Raw genomic sequence first — 27290 nt, 5'->3', positions numbered from 1 at the left:
GTCTGGATGATACAGGGCACAATCCCTGGTTCTGATATAAACAATCTTGACAATGTTTGGCCAGTTCAGCACCAATCCTGCAGTTCCACTGCACCATAATACAGCTTAAATAAACTCACTTTTTCCTCCTGGATCTTCCCAGAGGATCCAGAGACCTCCACTGTAACACTGGCAGGCTCTTTACAATGAGTCCAACTGTGCCACCTGGCACTACTGTTGCTGCCACAGATCACTTGCTCTGTGTGAACAATGCTGGGCACTTCATTTTCCAGCTGTGATGCACCAGATGCATGTGGTGAGAAGCATGTGTGAACAGCCATTCAGTGTTGCAACAGAGTACCCAAGGTAAAAGGGGGATGTTGAGGCAGTTTTGGGGACAGAATATTCTAGGCTGTTCCTGTATTATTCTGGCCAGTATGGACCTGGGCTCTGGCCAGGGTAAAGAAAAGGGAATATTATCTGGTATATTCTTTCTTATTACATACATTTTAATCTGCATTTGCCCCAAAACCAGTTCCTAAAAGCCAATTATTTACACAGGAACCCTTGGCATTTAAATAACACGGCCATGTGTCCTACATTAGCAGGGCTGTCCAGTATCTCAGTGACTGTTCTATAACTGAAAGGTTGTCATAGAACAGTCCTCTAGCCAGTCCAAGCTCAATTTTAAGATAAAGAACCCTAAGGCGAAATTAAAACTTTAATTTTTTTTTTGTTTTTGTTTTGGACTACAGTGCCCAGGATTTCCCAGCCAGCAAAGGTAGTTAAGACTTTCAGAGATTTGTAGTCACTGAAGGATTCTGCACATTCTGGTTATAGCCAATGTCCATGCTGCCTGGGGGATTATGCCATTGCAGACCAAAATAAAACAACTTTTAAAGTTTTGGGGCAGAGAGAAAACAAGAGCTTTGAAGTTCCACACTATCCATTAACACTTGAACAGTAGACTGAGTGGATATTGAAATCATATCATCCCAGCCTTTCCTATTACAGCAAAAGGTACTGTAATTTAAATGAAATTGTAGTGGGTTTTTTCTATTTTTTTATCTTTGCATGTAAATTAGCATGTGTAAATTTAATACAGCCCTTTGTTTTTGTCATGTGTGTTTCCTTGGTTTTGGTGGTGCATAAAGTGGACACTGAAAGAGAAAGCTAGATCATAAACCCCAAAAAAAGATAAAGCCATGTTAAACTATTCAGAAAGTTGTTGTGTGCCTTCAAGTTGTTTCCAACTTATGGTGACTCTAAAGTGAACCTATCACAGGGGTTTTTGGGGCAGAAAGTGCCATCCAGTGGGTTTCCAGAGTCAAGTAGAGACTCAAACCCTTGTCTCTAGAGTCTTAGGTGCTAAACAGACAGCCCTAAAGGCACAACTTGCCTCCGCCCCTTTGAGCACCAGATCGGGGCTGCAGCAACTGCACACATTGTTCTCAATCTAGGAATTTGCCAGCTCCAAAAGAACCAGGAGAAATCCACTCCTTTTGGAGCCAGCAAAAAGCCCCCCTTGCCACTGTAGTGGCAACTTTTCCCCATTTCTTTGGTGCAGTGTGTCTAAATGTTGCACTGCAGAAATGTTGTGACACCGCCCACCATCTGCTCAAGTGGGCAGTGTGACTCTGGCATTGGGTTGGACTTTAAACGCTGTGTTATTTAGATTTTAAGGTTTTCATAGAGTTTTCAATACATTTTAAGTATCAATGTGTAATGTTTTTAACCTTTTAAAATTGTTTAATAATTTTTTGAACTTTGTGCCTACATTTTAATGCTTGTATTGTTTTTAATTTGTACTGTTTTAAAGTTTTGTTGAGTTCCTATATGGATAGAGAGGCAGGAGATAAAATTATTATTATTATTATTATTATTATTATTAGGCCCATGCCTTCACTTCCTGATTCTAAGCCATTTGTCTGCTTGTTCCTGCTTTTAGGATGCTATACTTAGTGCCCAGTCTTCTTCAGTGCGTGTAGCATGTCATAAAACAAGTGAATAAGGAGATGGTTTAAACAAACCTGAAAGCTGCACTTCAAATCAATGACTGCCATACTTTTCATGAATATTGATTTGCTATTTGTTCAGTTAGCTGACCAAAATTTTTAAAAAGGTCAGAAGTCTTGTCTGGTGTTCATTTATCACTCCCTAAACATTCTACATTTACTTGTAATAAATGCCAATTCCGTGGGTCAGCTTACAGAAAAAGATGGATCTTCTATCTGTAGTTTGATCACAGGAGTGAATGCCAACCAGGAGAAAACTTTAGCTTCCAGGGCTATGAGGAAGAGTTGGTTGGATGAAGGAGCAAGGAAGGGCAAACCTATGACAAATTTCTAACCCTTTCTACCAAGAATATGACTTGGACAACAAGCCTGAGCTGGGGGCAAAGATGGAAATAGCTTTGGCTTTTAAACATTGCATCTCCTTGGTTAGATAAATTGCATGCTGGCACTGTCTATTACAGTGCCCAATGGTATCCTTTCCTCTGCTCAAGTCTCCCTGAGTGAGAGGATGCAGGTAGTTATAGTTATGTTGTGGAGGTGATTTATAAGTTCTGTAATTTGGGGTTTGTTAACTGTTTTGCTTGGACTTCCTTGCCATGGCAACCATTCCAGCTTGTTTAAAATTATATTTGTCCCAAAGCTTGAAACAGATTTATTTTTTTATGGCGACTCATAGAATCCCCTAGTCAGCATGGCCACTGGCCATTGTGGCTAGCTCATTCTGAGATTTGTAGTCCAAAAAGGAACTTTTCCTAAGTTCTAGGTCCAATGTTTTGGACCTGATTCTCTCTACTGGACTAAAGGAAAATAGCCCATGGGTAGAAGAGCCATTCCAGTTCTTGAGAATACATACTGTTATTGAAGATGCTGACATTCAGTTGGGCCTCCAGTGACAGCTGTGGTTTGAAAATGAAGATATTCTTCAGCCATATGTTGAATAAAGTCTGCGTCCTGTGGCACTCCCACTGTATTAAAGAGCCTACTTTTTGGGAATTGCATGTCATGTTTTCGAGGCTCCTGTAAGCACCAGAAGAACTATGTTTTATTTACTACAGTAATTAACAAACATGTTAACAGGTAGCTTTGACTGAAAGAACCTTCACTAGAAGCAGAGGAGCTTCAGGGCATTTTGGCACTGAAGTCCCAGAAAGCAGCCTGACTGTGCATATTTGAATGAGCTCTATAGGCTTGCTGAGAAAACACCTTGGAATGGTATGTACCCTGCTCAGATCTCAAAGACCTCTTCATGGTGTCTACTACCACTGATGAAGAAGGGAATGGTGATTTGTTCATGTGTTTTGTTTAAAGGATATTTTCATCCACTAAGTGTACAAACTCTGCAAAATGAGATTTGCTGACATCCACTTTCTTGCCAACCGATCACACAGAAATGTAGCATGTGAAGCTCTTCCTCAAAGAGTAGAGAAAAAGCTATCTCTCACACAACATAGTGACAGCACACTGATTCCACTTTAACTGCTTTTAAGATTTGTAGTCTGGTAGACACTAGAATTTCCTGGCACAGAAATCTAAATATACTCCATGACTAGAAATCCCAGGGCAATTGAAATAGTATCAATGCATTACAATGTTAGAGCATGGAGGACACTGAAAGTGGTTGTGTTCTGGCTGAAAAGACAGAGAGGGCATTTTTAATTTGTCACAGAAAGAGCAAACAAGAGTCTGGTTGGGATCAGAGGTAAGAGCTTCCTGGCTGGCAGAAACAGGTTAGGGAATATTTGTTGCTTTGCAAGGGAACCATCATATGAAGGCTGTGAATTCTCTACTACTACCAATCAAAACAGCAGTGGTCACTTTAATAACAGGACAGAAGAATCTTTAGCAGTGTTATAGTAGCCACTTTCACAGAAAGACACAAAAATGGGGGTAGGATTGCCACAACCATTGCCTTCATCCTAGCAGCTCTCCATTGCATATCTCCAGCAGTTGTGGAGAGGACAGAGGATGGAACTGGCAGTCTTACTGGCACTGAAAGTAGGGCCAGGGTCCAGAAGCCCATCCCCTTCTCTCATGTTTATGAAGGGGAACGTCTGAAAAATACGGGGGTTGTAATGGGCAGGAGGAAAGATAATTGGCTAGGGATAAATGGTGACTATTTTCAGCTGAAAAATGTTGGGGAGTAATCAAAATGTTTCTGTTGATTCCACTTCCCTCTCTCTACTTGTCTTCCCTATGAGCACTCCTTCCTTTTTTCTGTTAGACTAATGTGCAGTTCCTCTTTCAGACAAAAACAGAAGTGGTTTAAAGGAAAAACCAATTGAAAATTATTTTTATATGGCCTTTTTGAGCAACAAGAAAGCTCATAATGCAAAAATTTGTGACTAAGGCTACTAGTAATTTTGGTAGTACGATTATTCACTTAGAACTGTAATGGCAGAATTTTGTCTTTCTTTTTGTTCTATCCTTTGCTATCATTACCGTCTGGACTGGGAGGAGTGTCTGCTCTTTTGCATCTTAGTTAGTGTTATGTGTTTTAGTATTCTATATTATTTATAGTTTATTTTAAGTTATATATGTACATGTATTTTTTCTTCTTTTGTCTCTTTGTTTTGTCTTCTCTTTCTTTTTATATTTTTCTTTCTGAAAGTTTATGGTTTTGATTGTGAATTAGATATTTGTGTTAAAATTAATAAGTATATTTTTTTTAAAAAAAGAAGAAGTTAAAGATAGATGAAATAACAAGCACTACCCCATCATCTTTTAGAGGAGACCAAGGAGAACAGGTGGTTATCTTCAACTTCCTTGTTCCTAAGAAACTTGTCTCTTTATGTTTTCCCATTCAGAAAAGAAAACCTGATCCTTTCCTGTTCATGGCAATTAAATGTGTGCAGCATGTACTGTTATTATCTCATGTAAATGTATCAGGGTGGCACTTGGTGGCTTCCATACCAGAGGAGCAGTGAATATGCTCTAGCTTTTAGTCTGAAGTTTAAAAGAGCTATTCATGATGCCAAAACTATTGGGAATGGGGTTCAGGAAGCTTCTAAGAACTTTATCATATGAGGCTAAAAAGAGGAATTTTAACATAAGTGTCTTTGAGACAAAAAACAGAGTAGATGCACCATCCCACTCATATGAGTGGCCCATGACTGCTACTTTACATGTATAATGTTCTCTCTACATAATTGCAAACTCTGTTTTTCCAAAGCTTGCAAACATGAGATAAAAATCTACGTGCATAAAACTATATGATGATCATTCAGTAAGCCTGCAACTCTTGCATGACGAATTTTTATATTCATCAGGCCTGTGCCAAGAATGTGCTATGAAATGAATCCATCTTTCACCTCTCTTCTGAGGAATGAGTTATTCAACTCCCCTTCTCTTTCTACAGACCCAGTAACAAAAGAATAAAGCTGGTTCAATCTCTACACCATAAACTTGTCTAATAGTCCTTCTACAGGAAGATGTCTCAGACCTCATAAAATTGTTCATCCATCTAGTTTAGCCTAATCAACATTTTTACCCTGTAAAAACTTAATTTTCAGGTCCCAGGGAAACTCTACATAAAATTTTTATATCTACAGGTCAAAAAAAGTTGCCCCCCCCCCCCCCCCTGCAAACTTGGAGTTCCAAGCAGCCCTAGCTGACAAATCCTGATCTAGATTCATGGTGTCTGCTCTAACTGGCAGCATCTCTCCAGTATTATAGGTAAAGTCTTTTTCATTACCAGCTACCTTGTTCTTTTTAACTGGATTGAATGAGGGATTGAGCCAAGGCAAGTATGGGAAAATTTAGGTGACTAGGAGCAGGACATTGTAGAATGGAAGTAATCAGCCAACCATAAATGCTTCAAAAACTGCTCTTGGCCAGACACCCCTGCCTGTGAATCAGAAAGAGACACCCTTGTCCAAAATGGCCCTAAACATGTTCCCTTTGCTATCTGGACCCTAGGCACTGAGGTCAAATTGAAGAAGCCTCTTTCATTGTAGTGGTGACCCAGGACACTTACTTTTAATACCTGGAGTACATCCATTTCCCCAATCTCAACAGTGGCCTTCTATTTAATGGCATCACATAAACCCGAAGCCAATTCAACCATTCTCATAAGTATATAAGTACAGGGTAGGCAAAAATAACCTCTTGTCTGAATCTTGATGGTCAGGATTGCAAACTCTCCTAGTTTCCCCTGAAGCAGCCAGCTGAAGCCTGGAGTGTCAAAAGGGCAGATGTGTGGGCTAAACCAGAAATGAATGATGTGGAGTTGGAGCTGACTAATATTCACCGCTGAACACTAACCTTTGATATTGTGAGGCTTTTGTCATAGTGTACTCACTAGCTAGTTCTTCAGACAGTACAAACGGTGCCTCCCCCAACACAACTACCAAGAAAAAAGGTAAGACACAGGGCAAAAACTTAACCAGAGTCTTGTGGTGCCTTACAAATCTACTGCAGCATAACATTTTCATGGTATGAAGTGAACTTGCCACAATAAATCTGTTAATCTTTAAAGTACCATCATCTCATTGTTATTGTTACTGTATTTATTTGTATCCCACCTTTTCCCCAAAATTGGAACTGAAATGTTTCAGTTTAAAAGATTAAAGTTAAAAACACAAAAAGTAAACCTTAAATAGAATTAAACTATTAACAGTATTAAAATAATTCAGCCTGTTGTTAATAGAATAAAATGTAATTTCAAAAAGTAAAAAGCTCTTAAGTAAAGTTCAGTTAAAACTTTGCAGCACCTGCTAGCTCATATTTTAAAAGCCTATCTAGATAAAAAGGTTTTAGCTGCCAACGAAAGGACAACACAGAGGGAAATTCCAGAGTTTAGGGCCAGCTGCCGAGAATGTCCTCTCTCATCACCTTATCAATCGAGCTTGTGATGGTGGTGGGAGTGAGAAAAGGGCTTCTCCTGAACACTTTTGTAGCAAAAAACTAATATGACTAACCTTTCAGATGTTTACATTCTTTTTTTTAAAGCATTTTCTTTCTCCTAAAAATCTGAATATTTTAAACATGGATTAATACTACTTCTTTTTGAGCCAAGAAGTGACTGGAACATAAGATAGGTGTGAAAGTCAATGGATAGTTATGCTCTAACTTGTACAACAGTCCAGAAAATGCATATCAGTTTGTGATGAAATGCAGAATTTCCCAAATATCCTTTCCATTAGGCCAACAATCTCTGCAGGCCAGCTCTATATATTTTGCTCCTTGAGGCAAAGGACAAGATGTCACCTTTCCCCTTTTCTTAGACAGAAGATGGTTAGATTGGGAGTTGATTCTTATTTCAGTAATGGCAATGGGGCAGTGTCCTCCACTGCACTTGAGGGTAGCAGGCTAGCTTAGAAGGTGCGAGGCATCATCAACACCTTAACACTTCTACCTGACAGCCATGTGGTATAATGGTTTCAGCATTGAAGACCAGGGTTTGAATCCTAGCTTGGCCATGTAAACCCACTGGGTGACTCCCTCAGCATCAAAGGATGGCAATAGCAACTCCACTCTGAAGAAACTTGCCAAGAAAACCCATGAGAGGTTCACATTAGGGTCACCATAGGTTGGAAATTACCTGAAGGCACACAATGACAACAACAACTGTTCCTCAACATCTGCTGACTGCCACATCCTGTCAGATGGCAAGTCCAGTCCTACATCTTGACCATTTTTTTCACGTTAGTGTGTCCAATGGATAAGAATTCAGGGACTCACAGATAAGTGTCGCTATGGAAAAGGGTCATGTTGACAAGGCTCCTTGCCTCCTGTCGTTCAAACCAGGTGCATGCTGTAGATGACTCATAATCAGTGGAACAGTTCAGAGTTTGCATCAGTGGACTTTCTGAAAAGGAAACAAAATATTCCTAAAGATTTTCACTGGCTCCTGTTCAGGAGTGAGGAGGAGGAAGAAAAGTAATAAGAGACAAGAAATTAAAGATTAATGAGTAATTAATTCCTTGCTTGTTATAATATAAAGTTAAAGAATATATGTATTTGCCTCCTTCTTATGGTCATAGTTCTGAGAATGGTTGGGAGGAAGTCTTTAGTAACTTTGGTTGTTTCCTCCACTGATATGTGTACACATCTTTGCCTAAAGAAGAAGCCTGTGGTTTCAAAAGGTTGCACAAAGATTTTTCCATTTCCCCAGTTGTTCAAAGAAATCTCTGAAATTTGTCTTATGCTCACATTGCGCCTATGTGTACACAGGCATATGCATTCTATCATGTTCACATCACACTCACCCACCCATCCATAAACTACTCGCAGCCCAGAGCAATGTTTAGAAAAAGTACATTTTGCACTACAGCTGCCAGAATCCACAAGCCAATGTGGCCACTGGATTCTGTGAGCTGTAATTTAAAAAAAACAATTTTCCAGCACCGGCCAAAACATTTAATAGGATGTAAACACCATCAAGGTCAATGCGACTGCCTCCTAAGTATAGGTACATTGAATTGTAGTCTTACTGTGTAACTATTTGCATATTTACTCAAAACAAGTCCCACTATGTTCAGTAGGACTTGGGCCCCAGTAAAGGCTCCCTTTCTGGAACCCATGTTTTCATGCACTTCCTGGAAAGAAGATGTTTACTGCAAGCAAGAAAATGGCATGAGAAAGAAGCCCTTTCTGTCACCACTCACAATGCTTCATCCCAGTAACTTCAGTGTAATTTCTGCTTACACTGAATGTGTATAGTGTGGTATAGGATTTCACCTCATGGGCTCCATTTCAAACTACTCTGCACTTAGACAAACCCCTAAATAGAGACTCCATGTACAGCACAGTACAATACAGTACTCCAGAACTCAGCATTGGTAGGTTCTGGAGAACTACACTGTCCACTTCCTTGCTGCAAAAATGCCAAAACAGAGAGATGGCAAGTCTATCGCTCTTTTGAGAACCAGCAGGGCCTTAAATTCTGGCACTGACTGGTCCTTCCTTAGAATAAAGCAGCTGCACTTAGCCAACTCTCTGAAAAACAATACCAGACACTTTGTACAATCATGAGTAATCTCCATAAATTACATTTCAACTAGTTTTTTTTAAAAAAAATAAGAATGTATCAAAATTCAATTCTATGTATTTGCAATAGAAAAATATTCCATTTAAAAAAAAATCAAATGTGGGAGAAGCCAAATATGACATCCAGCTCTAGGGCTTTGACTGCTTCACTGTTAAAAGCCTAGGCTTGAGCTCTGTGAATTCAGTCATGTTAGCACTGAATTATGGTTCATTGCCACTTCTTTTTTCTGGAGATGCCCTTCTTTCTTAACACATATATGGAAGGAAAACACAATCCCGACTTTGCCATGCTGGGACAGCTGCATGTGTTGAATTTGTCAAGTGCAAAGCAACCGGGGGGGGGGGGGGTGCTTAAATTTGTTCCTATAAGAATTTACAAACATTCACAATCTGCACTCTAAGAATAAAAGGCATTTCAGATTTAAAAGGTTCAAACTCAAAAGAAAGTGAAACTGACTGATTTCCCAGTCTTTACTGTCCATATAGGACATTGGTACTTTATCTTTCTCTCATTTAAAGCATTTATTTACACAACAAAAATTTACATGATAGAAACTAAACCTTTAGGGCACCAGAGTCTGTATAGATAGGTTTACAGTGAATCTAAATGCAGTTTGACACAACTTTAACCATGTTTCCATCCAACAAAATCTTGGGATTTGTAGTTTTCTGGGGCATTCACATTCTTTGGCAGAAAAGGCTAAAGACCTTGTAAAACTAAAAATCCCAAGGTTCCATAGGATGGAGCAACAGCACTTTAAGTATTGTCAAACTGCATTATTTCTACAGTGTAGGTACACCCTAAATCTCCCTGTCTGGCCCAAACTTTTCTCTCCTCACAGGGCTTTCCAAGACTGCAGCCTACTGTGTCTCATGGAATGCACATATAACCACCTAACCATCTCCTATCTGGATAGCCCCACTTTGATTCTCATTTCTTAATGTAACATTAGAATGTGACACAATGGGCTTTTATACACTAGACAAACCTGCAAGGCCTTTGTAACATCCAGGGAGACAGATGCAAAAATGTATACAAAACAGTAAAGGAAATGAAAGCAGAAAATGGAAAACAGAGGTAGGAAAAATATGAGGTTAATAAAAACGTTACCACGAGCTTCAGTGACCAAAGAGATAAGGCTGAAAGCCAGGACAATACCATAGGACCTCATATTCTTTTCGTATTTATTTTCCCCTGAAGAATTATCCTATGATAGAAGCGAATTCTGTGCATTGAATACTGCTTGGTTGATGTTTCCCTTCCTGGTGTCTCTTCAAATTAAATAGTTTTCTTCCTGTGCCTCCTGTGTAACAACAACAACAACAACAACAATAATTTTAACCCACCTCTCGCTACAGATGGAGGTGGGTTACAATAAAGAATAAAAATGCAATGTCATGAAACATCACAGACCCCAACCCTCCACCCACATAAATATAAAAAAACACATGCATTACAATTGCAAAAACACTCAATAACAGATTTAGATTAAAATTAATTATTAATTATTAGTTAAAATTAGGCAGATGATGACAATAGCTGTGGGCAGACTGGTGTTATCTTTTTGATGGGAGGTCAGTCAGGGAAGGCTTGCCAGAAGAGATCTGTCTTGACTGCCATCTTAAAGGCGTCAAGGACGGTAGTCTGACGGATCTCCTCTGGCAGGTCATTCCATACTTTTGGAGCGGCTGATGAAAAGGTCCTCTGGGAAACCACAGCCAACCTGGTCTTCTTCAGCTGCAGTAGATTCTTCCCAGAGGACCTAAGAGTGCAGGAATATATGAGTAAATAATTTCATTTTAATCGAAAGTAACCCTCATACTTTCTGTGACTGCCTAACTCCATGGTTTCCAAATGCTTACCCTTTGGGAAATCCCTGTCACCGCGCACTTGTGTCTACCACTGAACAGCTATACAACTGCTGCTAAATCACTTTTCATTTCAGACGATCCTAAGACCTTTAAGCACCCAAGCAAAAAATTTTCTTCTCTCTTACTCAGTTGAAAGAGAAACAAGTTGTCCATGCCCACTATTATCAAATTTCTGATTATTATTTTTAAAAAATAGTTATTATTTTATTATTATTTTAAATATTAATATTATTATTTCAAACAAATCTTTAATGAGCTCCATTGGAGCACCCTGTAAGGATGGATGAGAATTTCATTTCAGTTTAATTTGAGAAGAATTTAACAACATTTTGCTAATTGCTTCATATTCCAGATATGCTTATACCTTAAGTTTTAAAAATAGCTGAGTGAGGAAAACAATAAGACTGGTTGCTATTTCCTATCCTTGCCCCAGATTTCTAAGAAACCAACCACTTTAAACCATTAGAATGTGTAAAGAATGTCTTCCAACAAGGACAGAAATAACAAAGATCGTAATCACCATCTCTGTACTGAATAGTCATATCACTGCCAAAAAGAAGGGCTCTGAGGAATTTTTTCACGTTTATGGAGAGAAGTGAGAAGAGACAGAAACAGCCTGAACAGCCCGAAAAACCCACAAAAAACTATAGAAACCTGCTGAGAAACTTCCCTCTATAGAGCCCAAAGGAGATACTTCCATGAATACTCATGTGAGATGACATGATCAGATCTTCCAGTGTCATTTTCTGTCTCTGACATATACATGGAAGCATAATTCAACTGAGACTATGATATGTGTGTCTGCAGTTCCATCAAATACAGAGATGTTAGCATACCCAACATAACCCATATTATATTTGGGGTCTCCATCTTTCCATATCTATGACTAGGCATGTTCTTAAGATCTCAAAGGTCTCAAAGACCTTTGGAACACCACATGAATTTGCCATGGGAAGGACATGGAGACCCAAAGACATGGAAAGACATAGGTAATACTAAGATAAAGGCTATATGGATTTGCTGATCACTCCTTCCTCCTCCCAGGCTCTCCACATATCTTCTTGCACTAGAAACAAAAGGTGAAGGGGATAAGGCAATGCTTCCTACCTACCCCCTGCCTTGTTCGCAGTCAATGTCCCTATCCATCTACCCTGGAATTGTCTTAAATCCAATCACTGTTTTTGTTATTCCAAAGTTAAAGCCATCAGCCATTCCAGAATCCCATTGTTAATTTCTGGGGAGACCATCAGGTCTTTGTTGCAGAATAACAACAACAACAACAACAACAACAACAACAACAACAACAACTTATACCCCGCTCTTCAGCCAAAAGGCTATCAGAGCAGCTTACAAATTGTTAATTTCTCAGATATACATATTGGTTGCAAACCTAGCCTCCTCACACCCAGTTGGCACCCAGTCTGCACTGCGTGCATGCAGATTACTTGCTGTGTTGTCTTCAGACCCCCATCTGAACCATATCCCACTTTCCATGGTCATCTTTCCAGGGCAGATAAATACAGCAGGCGCACTTTACACGGACTTGAGCTTACGCGCTCAAGCCGCGGGGCGCACGCGGGGCAGAAGGTGCGGTGTGTCCCATTCAATTGAATGGGCGCACGCACCCATTGCACCCCGCGCACCACCGCGCCGCCATGCACAAGCCCCATTGTTTCCAATGAGGCTTGAGCATAGGCGGAATTCGCCTTATGCAGAGGGGTCCGGAACAGATCCCCCGCGTAAGGAGAGGGCGGACTGTATTGTCCTCTCTATATCCCTAAAACTCCACTATCTAATTTTCATACCTCCAGCTCAGTTAAGTCTGAGTGGTATGTCTGTCTGAAATGCTATTGAGTCTTTAATTTCACTCTTGTGCATTTCTAAATAAAAATCTTCTTATTCGCCTAAACTTGGAGTCCCCCTCAGTTAATATTGGTGTTGTGTTTTGGAAGTACAACAATGTTCTGCACTGAAAGAGCAATGCCTTAGAGTGGGCAGTAGTAAGAGGGTCAGACAGTCTGAGAGATCTGTAGTGATCTCCCTCTCTGTCTAGTATCCTGACCTCTCTCTGATGTCAACTGGTACTCTTTGGGATGTTGCCACTCCTTTTCTCACCCTCTCTCTTCTCCCAGAGATGTAGCTAGGTTAGAATAGCTTTCTCAGCAAGTTTCCTATCTTAGAATGGAGTTTCCAAAATAAAGACTTTAGTTTGTTCTCAAGGCATTTAAGGCGCTGTATAGACGGGCCCTATCGGAATCCATCCTGTTTTCCAGTCACCTGGAATAAAAAGGTACAAAGAGTTGCCAGAGTGAAAACTGGTGATAGCTTCTCTACCTTCAGTGGCTGGAAATTTCTGCAGATGTTATGTATCATATAACCAGGTAACAAGCTTATGCAAAAATAAAAACCATTTGGTTTGAAAAGTGCTGCCACATTTCTTTTTCTTTTCATCCCCCTTCCTTCCTCTTTTTTATGCTGCAAGAGATTAATGCAGCTTCTTATTTGAAAACAACACCTGCTAATATCCCCTTGTTTGTACAACCATGTACAAGAACACACTCCAGTTTTCACTCTGGCAACCTTAGTCACCACCCTAGGCTTACTAGGAAGGGAGTTCCTGAACCCAGATGCAGTCATGGAGTAAGTTCTTTCTTATGTTCCCACTAAACATGCCTGTGAGGGTGATGGGATGGAGAGAGGCACATCCCCAAAGATCCTAGGCTGGTGTGAGAAGATATGGTCCTTCAGATAGCCTGGATCTGGGCTTTGTAGTTCACTTTATAGTTCCCTTGGAAATGAACTTGGGAACAGATTGGTAGCCAATGAAGCTGTTGTCACAAGGGAGTCATGTACTCTCTCTAACCCAGAGGTAGGCAACCTTTTTGAGCCGGGGGCCGGGTTGCTGTCCCTCAGACAACTGGGAGGGCCAAAGCCAAAAAATAAATAATTAAATATTTTTTTAAAAAAAAAATTAAAGATATAAATAAACCAGGACAAATGTAGGACAAAATTTTCAAATGGAAGACACTTTTTTTAAAAAAAAATGGAGGATACACAAAAAAAATTGCTGATTTTTTTTTAAAAAATGTTAGTATAAATCCATGTTTCTGAGGCTTCTATAGACAATTGCCCCCCAAAGGCCCCAGCGGCAATCGGCGGCAGGACTGGGCTGGGCTGCATCCAGCCCACGGGCCGCAGGTTGCCTACCCCTGCTCTAACCCATACCACCAACTTTCTGTAGCTAGTTATTCTTCCCAGGGAGCCCATCTGTCCTCCAGCCTTGCTCCAATGGCAAGAGAGATAGTGTGTGGAAGAGGGTGGTGAAATGGAGACCCTTGGGGGTACAAAATGATGGGTAAAAGAGACACAAAACTAGTTGACTCTCTCTCTCTCTCTCTCTCTCTCTCTCTCTCTCTCTCTCTCTCAAGGTGAAAGACCCTGACCCATAGTCTCCTTTCTCTTATCACTAAATACCAGATTGCCAATTGTATTTTCAGTTTCACTCAAGACATTTTTTATAACTTTATACTTAAATCTCAAACTGAACAGCTAGAAGATAAATGTGTGAGGAGGTCCCCACACCACCAGAATCAAAGATGCATGGCTGGCCTTATAATTTCTAAGAGATACCTAGTGCTTAAGGCAAGTGTTCACTGACCTGAGAATTTTAAATACTATGAGCATAATTTATCAGGGAGGTACAAAGGTTCCTTTCATTTTCTTAAATACAATGTCCTCCTAAGCAATATCCCTAAATATCTGAAAAATTATTGGAACAAACAAACAAAAAATAATCAATAACCAACTTACCTTATGGTTTAATTTTCCTCCTGTATATGATGAGGGTTTCTTTTTTTAAAAAAAATCTCAACCAAGAGTTGCAATGGATACCTTAGGAATCAGTAAAGAGTTATGTCTCTTGCTTCTCCTTCACTGTCAAGCGAAGGACCTTTACAGATACAGAAAGTTATCTATACCTACACAGATAACTGTACCTATTCATTCTTACACAGTTTCAAATTTATATAACCTAGATGTGTGTAGAATTGTCTCTCCCAGCCTACAATATCTCTCCCAGTCTATTGTTTCTCTCAGTTTCCATTTATCATTTGATTTTTTTTGTAAATGTCTCCAGTTCAGGGAAGGGAAACTAGTTCTGTTTTCATGTTATACCATCGGAACAACTTCTTGGGAGGGGTGGAAAATTGCAAAATGCCTCCTTCTGCTTGGGGGAGGAGGGGAACAGAAAAAGAGAAGAATCCCTTAGCATATATGTTCTTCTCTGCACGTCAAAACACAAATCTGAGTGAGATTGATGCCCAGAATTGGGAAAAATTCCTTTTGGCAGTTGCATCTACAGCTAGCATTGGCCATCCTAGTGGCTATGCTAGTTTTGAGATTCTGGATTGTTGTAGTTCAAAAAATCAGTTTTTTCCTAGCTCTGGATTCTAGCTAGTAATGAATGAGTGAGCCTATAATAATTTGTAATTTGCTCACCTAGTTATAGAACTAAGATTATACATTCAAATAGGAGTGCTCTGTTGTGCACATTTCTGAATTATGTTCAAATTTCTGCATATGTGCATTACCAAAATGAATAATGGGACTGTAATAGATGTAATATGTCATTCTCCCCTGCCCCTAGCCTTTCAGATTGATACATTCCTATTGCAAAGAGTAATTGCGGCTGGCTGGCTGGGTTAAAATACCATACCACATGCATAGGCATTGCAAATGAGACATCTTCATATCCTTCAGAAAAATAAAGGGTTGCTGCAGTCAACATCTGAGCATGCACAAAGGTGGTAGAGTTGAATGCTTGGTCACGCAGAATACATTCCTAGAAAATAGAAATGAACTTCTAAACAATCTGAGTTGGAATTACAAAAATAAGCCAAAATAAGGCATTATCCAATATGCTATTAAAAAACTGAAGTTAATTTATACTTGCATTTAATGTAATTGGTGGTTGTATATTAGCTAAAGCTTTGGTTATAATGGTAGAGGTAGTAGTAGTAGTAATTATAAGTACAACAGCAAATTTAAACAAGAATCCAGTTGCTAAAATAACTAGAGAGCAATTAAATGCTTCTCTGCAAGATCACTGAAGAATAATTGGATGCAATGTATCTCTTTTTCCACCTGTACAGATGTATGTCTGCCTGTGTCTTCCTTGAACAATTGGAACTCTGACAAAATAATTGTTCCAGCCATTGCTATTTTGCTACTTCACATTTTCTTGCTGTAAAATAAAATAAAAAACTCCACTTGTGGTTCACATTGATGAATGAATAGATTTGATTTAAACTGTTTCCTGCAGGAGTCTCTCAAAATAACCCACCTGTAGTTCACATTGGCAAATTAATCAGTTCAATTTGAAGTGTTTTCACTGGGATTTTTTTTCTCTGTCCATCAATGCAGTTGCATTTGCGTACTTCCATATGAGGGTCAAAGGTTGGGTGGATGCAGGTTGTTAATTTCCGCTTCCACACCCAGCGACCCCTTATCACGTCATAGTAAATCGATTCCGATCCACATCTCATTCACACTCACACTGCATCAATTCATGAATTCAGTTCTTCAAATTGAATCTTCAAATCATTTCCAATCCGCATCTGGTTCACACTTGCATGGAATCAATTTATCCAAAAAGACACTGAAAAAATCAGTGTTAAAAAGACACAGGTTAAATGGGTCTAGTGCATGGCCCCCATCTCCAAATCAGCGATTTGATTCAAGTGTGAACCAGGGTCATTTTCAAACTGATTTACAAAATGGTTTGAAATGAGGCCTTTGATAGTAATAAGGATTACAATGCCATGATCATGAAGTCCATCAGTAAACTAGACATGAGTTCTGAAGCTGCCAATTGTGCCAGCAGAGGATGCAGTGGGGCTGAATACTGTGGAATCAGAAAAGTCCATCTGTGAAATCCTGGGGTCAATCCATCTGGATTTTCAAGAACCCCATTACTTAATATTTTCACTTTTAAAAAATATGACTTGTTTTCCTTGTCTAGAGCAGTAACTCCCAAATTTTGGCCCACCAGGTGTTTTGGACTTTGACTCCCAGACCATTGGCCAAGATAGCTGAGCCTTCTGGGAGATGAAGTCCAAAACACCCAGAGGACCAGGGTTTGGGAGTCACTGCTCTAGAGCAAGGTGTTTGTTGTTAACCAACCTCAAGCCAACTTTGACTCACGGCAAACCTGTGGATGAGACATCTCCAAGACCCCTTGTCCTCAACCACTCCGCTCAGGTCCTGCAGATTCAGGCCCTTGGCCTCCCTAACTGAGTTAGCCACCTGGCCTGCAGTTTTCCTCTCTGTCTACTGTCCTAGTTGAAAAATCTCATCTTCCTCTTAAAGCTGGAAGAATGTGTATAACAACTTCCAGAACCAGTAAATTGTCAGTAAGAAGAAGTGAAGCCTGTGAAGTACAGTGTGGTCCAGATGAGTAGAAGGCCTTGGTTGAACTTCAGGCCTTATTCTGAATGAATGAAGCTGCTTATGAATGATGCTGCTATTCTAACCTTATTCTGACAATTCCCATATAACACAAAAAGGGGAATGTCAAGACAAATTAAGGAACACATTAGATTCATGGGATCCAAAGTCTTCTCATTTCCTTGACACCACTCCCAACCCCTAAAACTGGCATACAGCGGGGGAAACTAGCATGTAGTTAAAGGTGCTCTCTCAAGAAGAGAAATATGCCTCTTTTTGTAGCAAGTGATTTTCCTCACCTACCTGTTGTTGCATTTAATGTGCATTGTTTGTGACTGAGTCGTTGGACATTAAACATGGGCTTAATTTGCAAGTCTGTTTTCTGGAACACATTTCACTGAGGAAATCCTGTCATCTTAATCACAATTGAATCATGGAGAATATATCTTAGTTTAATGTCTGTCCTGACACTTTTGAGACCAATGAGAGAGGAAACATTTAAAAAGGAGATGCCAATGGGTTAAAAAAATGAGGTGACAAGAAGCAAAAAGTCCCCCCCCCCCTTTAGCTATGATTTGTGCAGACTGGCTTAGTTAAGGATTGCCATTTACACTACCACACCTCCTTCCCCAACTACATACACGAGTAGGATGGGTTTGTTAGGGTGTTATCATACACACTGTGACCTGGGAGTAAGGTAGACTGAATTCAAAAAGGCTTGTTTCTAGATAGATACACACAGAATGTTATTATTTGTGGTAGCACTAATTTTTGAGGACATTTGTGCTCTTTTGGTTGGCTTAATAAAGATATTAAAATAATATATATTTTAGAGGTTATTCTTCATTATGTCCAATATTGCTACATTTGCTTTTCTAGAAACTGTGTTGCAGTCACCTGCTGGCTTTTAATACTTAACACACATGCCAGCAGTTTGGAAAGGACTCATATTAGGAGCTACAAAGAAGGGTCAAAATGAGGACATTGCACACCCAAATGAGAATACCTCCCTTTCCAATGAAATTTTCCTTCATTCTCCATATTCTCCATTACAGTAACTTAAAACTTCATTTGAACATTTAGAAATACACTTTAGACATCTAAAGAAAAGGGGCAGGCAAAGTTCCCAAGGGAATGCAAACAGAGCAGATAAAAGCGGTCTAGGGAATTTATCACACTGAGTTTTTACCATGCAGAAACAGGATTTAAAATAGCGAAATCCTGCAGGATCATTTTCACACAATGTTGTGTATGAACACATACACAAAGTGAAAAAAATCCCACAAAAGTGGGATTGTTTTCATATGACATCGTAGGCATTAAGCATTAACAAGAAAATAAACCGCACAGAGAGTGGACAAAATTAGCTGTTTTTTAATTTTGCTTTAATGCTGAATGCCCCTCATGATTGTCAAAACGATCCCACTTTTGCAGGCTTTTTCCTAGATTTAAATCCCATTTTTGCACTGGATTTCGGCACTTAGCCTCATATGTGACAAACTTCTAAATGTAAACAGTTTTCAAAATCTCACTTTCTGCAATTTTTGAAATGGAAGTCCTGTAGGAAATTTGCATTTTAATGGGAAGAATTCCTGTTTGGAGTGGAAATGCCCTCAGTCTGACACACATATACCCATCATAAATTCTAAACTCTACTTTTCTGGTATGTTTTATACAAGAGTGGGCTCAAAACATGGTGATCTCTATAGTTCACCCTTGCCAGCTTCCTCTTTTTCTAGCATGTTGTGTGAGTTTGGTTGCACATTTAGCTTTAAAAGAATATATCTGTTCTCTTGAGGTTTCGTAGTTTTAAAAAAGAAAGCATTGTCCATTTCCATGCCAGAAAGAACTGCTAATTGATTGTAAAATTAAATTTGCATGGATTATAAGTGCCAGCACTTTCACAATTAGCAGAGGGAAGCTTTCAACAGACTCAGGCTGGCAGTGGTGCCGGCCAAAGGTTATTCAAGCAGAAGATAACAGTAAAAAGAAAGCAAACAAAAAAAAAAAAAACCCTTTCTCTTCTTCTGTTAACATAGGCATTGCTGGGAAAAGGATCTCCACTCAAGCTGAGCTCTCTCCAGATTTCCTCGCACACTTGATGGCGCTGTGGAATTAATAAATAAAATCCTTGTGGGAAAAGTGCCCATGATTCTTGATCCAGCTGCAAACACTTAGCAAACATTTACTACTAGGATGACAGTCCACTACAGTGCCTAAAGGGTTTTTTAAAAGGACATCATTCCTCTGTAACTCCCAATGAATTTTGGTAGTGCCCGTGTAATGTCCCAAGGAAGGAAGGAAGGAAGGAAATTAATTGACTAGACTTGACGATGCTTGAGAACCTTTCTAGATCCTTGGCACTATGACTTATGTTTGCTCTTGAGATTCATAACCTTTTCAGCAGCCTTGCCCTAACTAGATCCAACTGAGCATACAGAAGCCACATTGGGATAACAGACAGTGGATTCATGTCTTTGAAAGTCACAGAACGAAATCCTATTTCCTACTGCCCATCTTTTCATTTCCCCCACCATCATCCACACAATTCCTTAAAGGAAATAGGGATCCTTAACAAGCATGCCAAAGCAGTCTATCTGTTCTGTACTCTTGATGGCTGAATTTCTGTGAACAACAACTTCCTTTTTCTTTGAATGCTGATTTTTGTCATTTGAGCATGTAGCACAGATGACAGCATTGCTTTTTCAGGAAGAAAATACATAGTTGAATGAAGACTAATTTCTCTTAGAAATTAATAAGCATTACTTCAGAATTATAACTCCCATGACTCCCCAAGCTGGGAAATTATGGTAGTTATTATCCATCACATCTGGGTGCTGCCCTGGTGTGGGAGTTTCTCATTTTTCCAGTCTTAATTTTTGCTCATCTTAAACTTGATTTTTAAAAAAGAAAGAAAAGAAATGATGTGTGAAAATTTGTATGGACCTACATGCACATTTCCTCAAAAACATGCATTTCTATGTGTAATTTTATCTAATATACAGAGTTTTTGCACATAATTTCCCTAACAGAACAGATTTTTTAAAAAATTTCAATAAGGGCAAAATACAAAAAAAAATTGTAAGCTTATTTTTTGGCACAACTTTTCCTTCAACTCTTGTGTGACCCCTTAATAATGACTAGTTTCAGTTTGTTTATGGGTGTGAAAGTGCAAATAAAGTACACATTAAAATACAAAGCAAATGAATTCTCCTCAACCCAAATTCAGTGCCTCTATCAAGCAAGGATGATTTTCATTTTCAGATTCCTTTCCCTGGTGAACTATTGACTTTGTCTGAGCATTTCAACAATATCTAGTTAGCTGTATGATTTGTTAGTGTTGCCATCAGCTGGCTCTCTAGGAATTATTTTTTAAATATTTTTTAAAGAAATTGAATTGATTGTGGCTGCCATTACCATTTGACATCATAAAACTGAAGAACAAGTACAGTAAAAGTTATCTTTGTGTGGGAACACCTTTCTTGTCTCTAGATCACTCCACTCCTACTATCTCTGCTATGTATCTCAAAAATGTTACTTACCAGAGATGCAAAGAGTTCAGTAGGCGAGGGGGGGGGGAGTAGCCTTGGTCCAAATGCTCCTTCACTTTGACCAGAAAACATTCGGAAAACAGACCATATCGAGTGTATTTACTGGTCCTGAGGCCAAGGACAGTCTGGGGATTCTGTTGGTCATTCATCCACCCCGTGGCCTAACAGACTCCCTGGCCGAGCTGACACAACTGGTCTCGGAGCTGGTGTTGGAGCTCCCAGGCTTCTGGTCCTGGGGGACCACAACATCCCCTTCGAGGCTGGCTTATCAAATCTGACAGGTGCAGCTCGGAGTTCATGACTTCCATGACAGCCATGGGCCTGTCCCAATTAGTCTCGGGCCCTACACATCATGCGAGTATCACTCGATGTGGTCTTTAGTAGACTGGGAATATCCGTGGGCGGAGGTCATATCAACCACTGCTCTGTCATGGACGGACCATTTTCTGGTCAAAGTGGGACTGAAGGTTACTACCCAGATCCCCCTCGGGGGTGGAGGGCCTATTAGAATGGCCCACCCTCGAAAGCTTATGGAACCCAAAAGGTCCAAGAGGCTCTAGAGGGTTATATGGTTGGGAATGATGGCGATTCAGTCGAAGCCCTGGTTGATATCGGCATAACGATCTTACCAGAACTATAGACTCGATCGCTCCCAAGCGTCCTTTCCAGTCCGCTCCAAATAGGAAACCATGGTACATGCAAGATCTTTGGAATATGATCTGCACAATGACTAGAGCGCTACTGGCGGAAGCATCAGTCATTACCTGACAAGACACGCCATAGTGCCTATTTGAAGGCCTATGGAGTGGCAATAGACACAGCAAAGAACTTGTTCTATGCTGTGCGTATTGTGTCTGCTCAGTCTCGCCTGGTAGAGCTGTTCAGGGTGGTGAGAGAATTGACTCAATTACCTCCCACCCAGAACCCTCTTTTAGAACCAACAAAAGCCTGCTGTGATGCAGACAAAATGACTTTTTTGCAGACAAAATCACTCAGATAAGGACTGATCTGGACACGGGTATTGTAACAGAAACAATAAGAGAGGTATCCAGTGACTCCGCAGACTATATTAAACTGGATCAATTTGAATTTGTAAATACCGATGAAGTGGACAAGCTTCTTGGCAGTGTAAAGAAGACTACTTGCCCCCTTGACCCTTGCCCTTCATGGTTGACCGTTCAAGGAGGTGATGCAATAAAAATATTATTACAACATATAATTAATGCATCCTTCAGGGAGGGTAAATTTCCGTAAAAACTCAAACAAGCAGTGGTTAAACCACTTCTGAAAAAACCCTTGATCCCTTAATTCGAAATAACTACAGACCGGTCTCCCTTTTACCATTCTTGGGCAAGGTGATTGAGAGGGCAGTTGCCTTGCAACTCCAAGCTGTCTTGAATGAAGCCAATTATCTAGACTCATTTCAAACTGGCTTTAGGGTAGGATACGGAGTCGAGACAGCCATGGTCGCCTTGGTTGATGATCTCCGTCTGAGCACTGACAGGGGTAGTGTGGCTCTGCTGGTGCTTTTGGACATCTCAGCAGCTTTGAATACCATCTGCCATGGTATCCTTTTGGATCGCCTGAGGGAGTTAGATATCGGGGGCACTGCACTCCAGTGGCTCCATTCCTACCTCTTGGGCAGGTCCCAGATGGTGGTGCTGGGGGACAGTAGCTCTTCAATAAGAGAGCTGACATCTGGCATTCCTCAAGGCGCCATCCTGTCCCCCATGCTGTTTAATAAATACATGAAGCCGCTGGGAGAGATCATCCGGAGACATGGGGTGTGGTGTTATCAATATGCAGATGACACTCAAATCCATTTCTCTATGTCTCCGACTGTTGCAGTAATGGAGGATGGTATCTCTCCTCTGAATGCCTGCCTTAATTCAGTAATGGGCTGGATGAGGGAAAACAAACTCAAGATGAATCCAAAGAAAACGGAGGTGCTAGCGATAGGTTCCCCTGGACCGGGAAGGGAAATTTGTCCACCTGTCCTGGATGGGGTCACACTCCCCCTAAAGGACAAAGTCTGCAGGTTGGGGCTAGTCCTGAATTCATCATTACAGCTGTCATCGCATATTGATGCAACATCCAGGAGTGCCTGTTATCAACTTCGGTTGATATGCAAGCTGCATCCCTGTCTGGAACAGAGGGACCTTGAAGCAGTAGTACATGCACTGGTAACCTCTCGTCTTGATTTGTGCAATGCACTGTACATGGGGCTACCCTTGTACCAAGTTCGGAAGATTCAATTAGTTCAAAATATGGCAGCCACTATGGTCACTAATACATCTAGATTTGACCACATTACACTGGTACTAAAATCACTTCACTGGCTACCAATTAACTTCCAGGCACAGTACAAGGTGTTGGTTATTACCTTTAAAGCCCTACATGGCTTGGGCCTGAGTTACTTGCGGGAACGCCTCTTCCTACACAATCCGTCCCGCACTTTGAGAGTTTCAGGAAAAAACTTTCTGGAAATACAAGCCACCAGATTGTGTATAACCTCTCAAAGAAACTTTCACTGCTGTTGCCCCTAAATTGTGGAATAGCCTGCTGGAAGAGATCCGTCTAACTACCGTCTTGGACACTTTCAGGAGGGCTGTCAAGACGGAGCTCTTCCGGTGGGCATACCCTCCTGATCCTGATTAAGACACCATGTTATCTGTCAGATTGATTCCCTGTAATTGACCACTGTAGCATGTTTTGAATTTTTACTGTTCCTGGATTGTGATTGTATTTTAAGTATTGTATTTTACGGTATTGCATTTTATGATTGTATTTATGGTTTTATCAGGTTGCAAACCCACCTCAATCTGAAGGGAGAGGCGGGGCAATATAAATAAAACTATTATTATTGTTGTTGTTGTTATTATTGATAAAGATACTCAAATAGAGGGGGCTATCTAGCATGATTGATCTTGATCATGCTGACCAGAGCAAAAACAGAGAGGTTGCCCAAACTGTCCCCTTGGTCAGCCTGCAAATGGCTGCATCCTGGTCCAAGTAGGTCTCCTCTCTGCCCAACAATTCCATGAAACACAAAGACCCCCCATCCCACCCCCATGGAGGAGCTTACACAAAGGGAAACTGTTCCAGGACCAGAATACACTTTCTGTTAATACCTGTAGTACAAGGCCAGCCCTACCATTAAATAGAAGGCGGCATCCAGCTCAGACAGCACATGCTGGAGGGCAGAGGAGACAATGGAGCTTATCATATGGATATTTAAATCAGTTTACCTCAATCTGGTTTAACCCTTAATTCAGGTGGCATCCTGATATTATCACAAGGTTTTTGGCTCCAATTTTGCCACCTGAATAGATCTCAGGCCCATCTCCACTTCCAGGAGGGCTCTGGCAGCCATTTTTTTTTCAAGCTGGAAAACTCATGGATCAAAAAAAGAGCTGCGGGAAACAGCTCTGGAAGTGGGAATGGAGTCAGGATGTATTCGAGTGGCAAAATTGGAGCCAAAAACCTTACAATAATATCAGGATGCTGCCTGAATTAAGGATTAAACTGGATTGAGGTAAACTGATTTAAATATCATGCAATAAGCTCAATACTCTCAGCGATTTGCAATGAAGTTTCCAGATATTTACTTCGGTTGGATGATGGAGCAATACACACTACAAAACCTTCCTGTGTTCTCTAAGTAATCCTCCTGCTTGAAGTGTTCTGTTGCTTGTGTTAAACTAGCAGTCCAGTTAGTTTCTGAATGTGGGAGAGGACATCATTTTGTCTTTCACCTCAAGGAGCAGAATATGACTAGAACTGTGCTAGTGACGTGCACTGATATAAGTACAGGATATTTCCCTTGTACCATTCTTGCATGTACTATCTGTTTCACTTTTTAGGGCATTGCACCAGTGTCATATCCTGATTATGTTTGGCCAAGCAGAGTTCTGTCGCTCTAACTATTATGCACATTTGTACTTTGTCACACATTACATAAGTGCATCTCCTAGGACACCTTTGCCTTATAACTCTCACACAGCAGGAGTATGCATCAGTGTGATGCAGTTTGCATGATTCATTGCGCAATGATGCAACCCACACCATTGAATGTGGCATCCAACACTCAAGTGTAACTATACTGGCAAACATTCACACTGCATGATCCTTCTATTGGGACATTACTTGTCTCTGTTGTAGTAACACCATTATGTTTTTCTAATCTACTTTTAATCAAAAGAATAAACATGATTTCAGTTTGAAACTGGTGGACAACAATCTACTGTAGAGTAAATAAATATAGCACCCAGAAGGCTGAGTTTGTAAAAGTGGTGTGGAAGTAGGGAAGAACAAGGTCCCTCACCTTGTTAGAAGAACAGGGCTGGACTCTCGTTTGTATCCTGTCTTCCCACTTTCTACTGGGAAGAGAATAGGTGTGTTCAGAGTGGAAAGCTGTGGTTGAAATTTCAGTTTGGAAGCTGAGGGAGGGCAAGTACCTTTCACTCCATTGATGGAGCCTTACTGTACCTCATCCTGTTTCACAATCTGTCAAGGATTAAAGTCACAGGAACTAGTGGTCAGAAGAGTGCTACAACTACCACGTGTGCATTTTAATTTTTAACTTGTCAGACTTGATGGAATTATGTGGTGGACACTTTTGAAAATCTTTCAGCTTCAATACCAATTCAAATATCCATTTTGCATTTCTAAATAATTCTCTTTCGCTGTGGGCTTCTCTATCCTCTCCTTTTACTCTGGGCAAGTCTGATAATGGGGGGAATGGCAAAGAGATTATTTACTGGCTTCACAGAGGAAATGTCCAGGGTGGTGTTGATGAGGAGAAAATAAGAGGTGAATGGCTGTCTTAATTTAATGCAGATATATGGAATAAATTAAAGCAGTTAGCCATGCATTGCAGCAGCTGCTCTCAGATCAGGCTGTATCTCAAAGAATGATGGGCAGGATAGAAAACTGAGAGGATGGACATCCAGAAACTGCAGTACCACTGCAGAATCTCAACTTCTTAAAGGAAGCTGTTAGGAATGCTGGCTAGAAAGAACTGATAACTGCCTTGGCTGCATCTGCGCTGCAGAATTAATGCAGTTTGACAGCACTTTAACTGCCATGGCCCTGTCCTTTGGAATCCTGGGAATCATACTTTGTTGTGGCACTAGAGCTCTACGACAGAGAAGGTTAAATATTCTCATAAATTTAAAATCCTCAGAATTTGAAAGAATTCAGCTGTGGAATTATTTCTGCAGTGCAGGTACAGCTTTTGTCTGCAAACATGTAACAGAAGCACCATTTATAACAGTTAAGGCTGGAGGGAGGAATAGGGGACAAAATCTCTGGGTCCCAGGCATCTGCCTGGAGAGTGAACAAACAATACACTAAAAATAAGTGTTAATATCTCAACGTCTCAGAAGGTGATTATAATGTTTGGTGCTAAAATTAGGGAGGGGCCCCAATCATACTTCTTACCTGGACTCAGTGACAATGTAAGCCCTATAGATTACTGGTTTGGGCCAGCAGATGGGAAAACCCTAAGGAAAGGGCTGTACTTGCTGGTTAAATTCAGAAATAGAGGGAGAGATTAAGAGGATCTGCAGTAACAAGGGATAAGGAGTAGGTTCTTCTCACCTTGAAAAAAGCAGTAGTGTTTTCATCTACAATTTAAGTTGCCATAAATCAGAAACAAATTTGAAGGCACACAGCAACAGCAATTTAGGAGAGAACAGAAGGATGGATTTTTTTGTAGTGTAATTTCTATATTACATTAGCAACTATTTTGATGTTGTTATTTTTATTATCATTATCATCATCATTATTCTTCTTTAGGGTTTTGGGATTGCATCTAAGTGTTGAAATACTAATCCACAGCACAGGCAGAAGATTCCTATAATCAAGTCTTGCACCAGCAGCTCATTTGATGCATGGAACTTTTGGGACAGTGTATATATAAATATATATGTCCAATTAAATATATAAAATGTATTGCTGAGATACACACACACATACACATACATACTGAGACTTAAATTGCAATTGCGTTTGCCATATTCAATTATAATTGGCCCCATAGAAACCAAAATGAGATACACCAGTTCCCAGTGGCCCTGGTCACAATATTATGAATGAACACAGATTTAAAAACTCTTTTTTAATCCTCTTTCTGAATTTGTAAGATATAAAACACAAAATAAAGAGGTGCACTTAAAGGTCTACAGAACAATAAAAAAGGTCCTTGATGAAATTAAATAGCAGGTTTAGAAAGATCATTGTTAATACTAAAATTAGATTGTCAGAAATTCAATGGGCTTGACCAATTTGGGATGGTCTTGTAATATCTCATTGCTGGAATATTACATAATGTAATAATATGATATATTGAAATAATAACAATGAACAATTAAAATAAAAGAATGGATACCAAAATCAAGAATTTAGTATACAAATGCTTTCCTAAAAACTAAATGGAAGG

The 27290-nt window shown here is 40.1% G+C and overlaps 1 protein-coding gene across 2 annotated transcripts in view; it reads right to left on the bottom strand.

Moving 5' to 3' along the window:
- The window catches only part of CSF2RB (colony stimulating factor 2 receptor subunit beta), a 36443-nt gene extending 21504 nt beyond the window's left edge, over nt 1–14939 (bottom strand). The window contains exons 1-4 of one of the 2 annotated variants that reach the window (XM_042466485.1): nt 14664–14939; nt 10093–10285; nt 7674–7800; nt 2848–3011 (exon numbers count right to left, since the gene is read on the bottom strand). In XM_042466485.1, coding sequence (XP_042322419.1) covers nt 2848–3011; nt 7674–7800; nt 10093–10153 — 352 coding nt within the window. In that variant the 5' untranslated portion in view covers nt 10154–10285; nt 14664–14939. The remainder of the gene's footprint in view (nt 1–2847; nt 3012–7673; nt 7801–10092; nt 10286–14663) is intronic. The other variant, XM_042466486.1, reaches the window with a different exon arrangement.
- Between the last annotated feature and the right edge of the window lie 12351 nt (nt 14940–27290).

Source organism: Sceloporus undulatus, chromosome 5 (assembly GCF_019175285.1).
Source record: "Sceloporus undulatus isolate JIND9_A2432 ecotype Alabama chromosome 5, SceUnd_v1.1, whole genome shotgun sequence".
Classification (NCBI taxonomy): Eukaryota; Metazoa; Chordata; class Lepidosauria; order Squamata; family Phrynosomatidae; genus Sceloporus; species Sceloporus undulatus.
The sequence above is the reverse complement of the archived record's forward strand: the minus strand, read 5'-3'. Positions and strand labels throughout refer to the sequence as shown.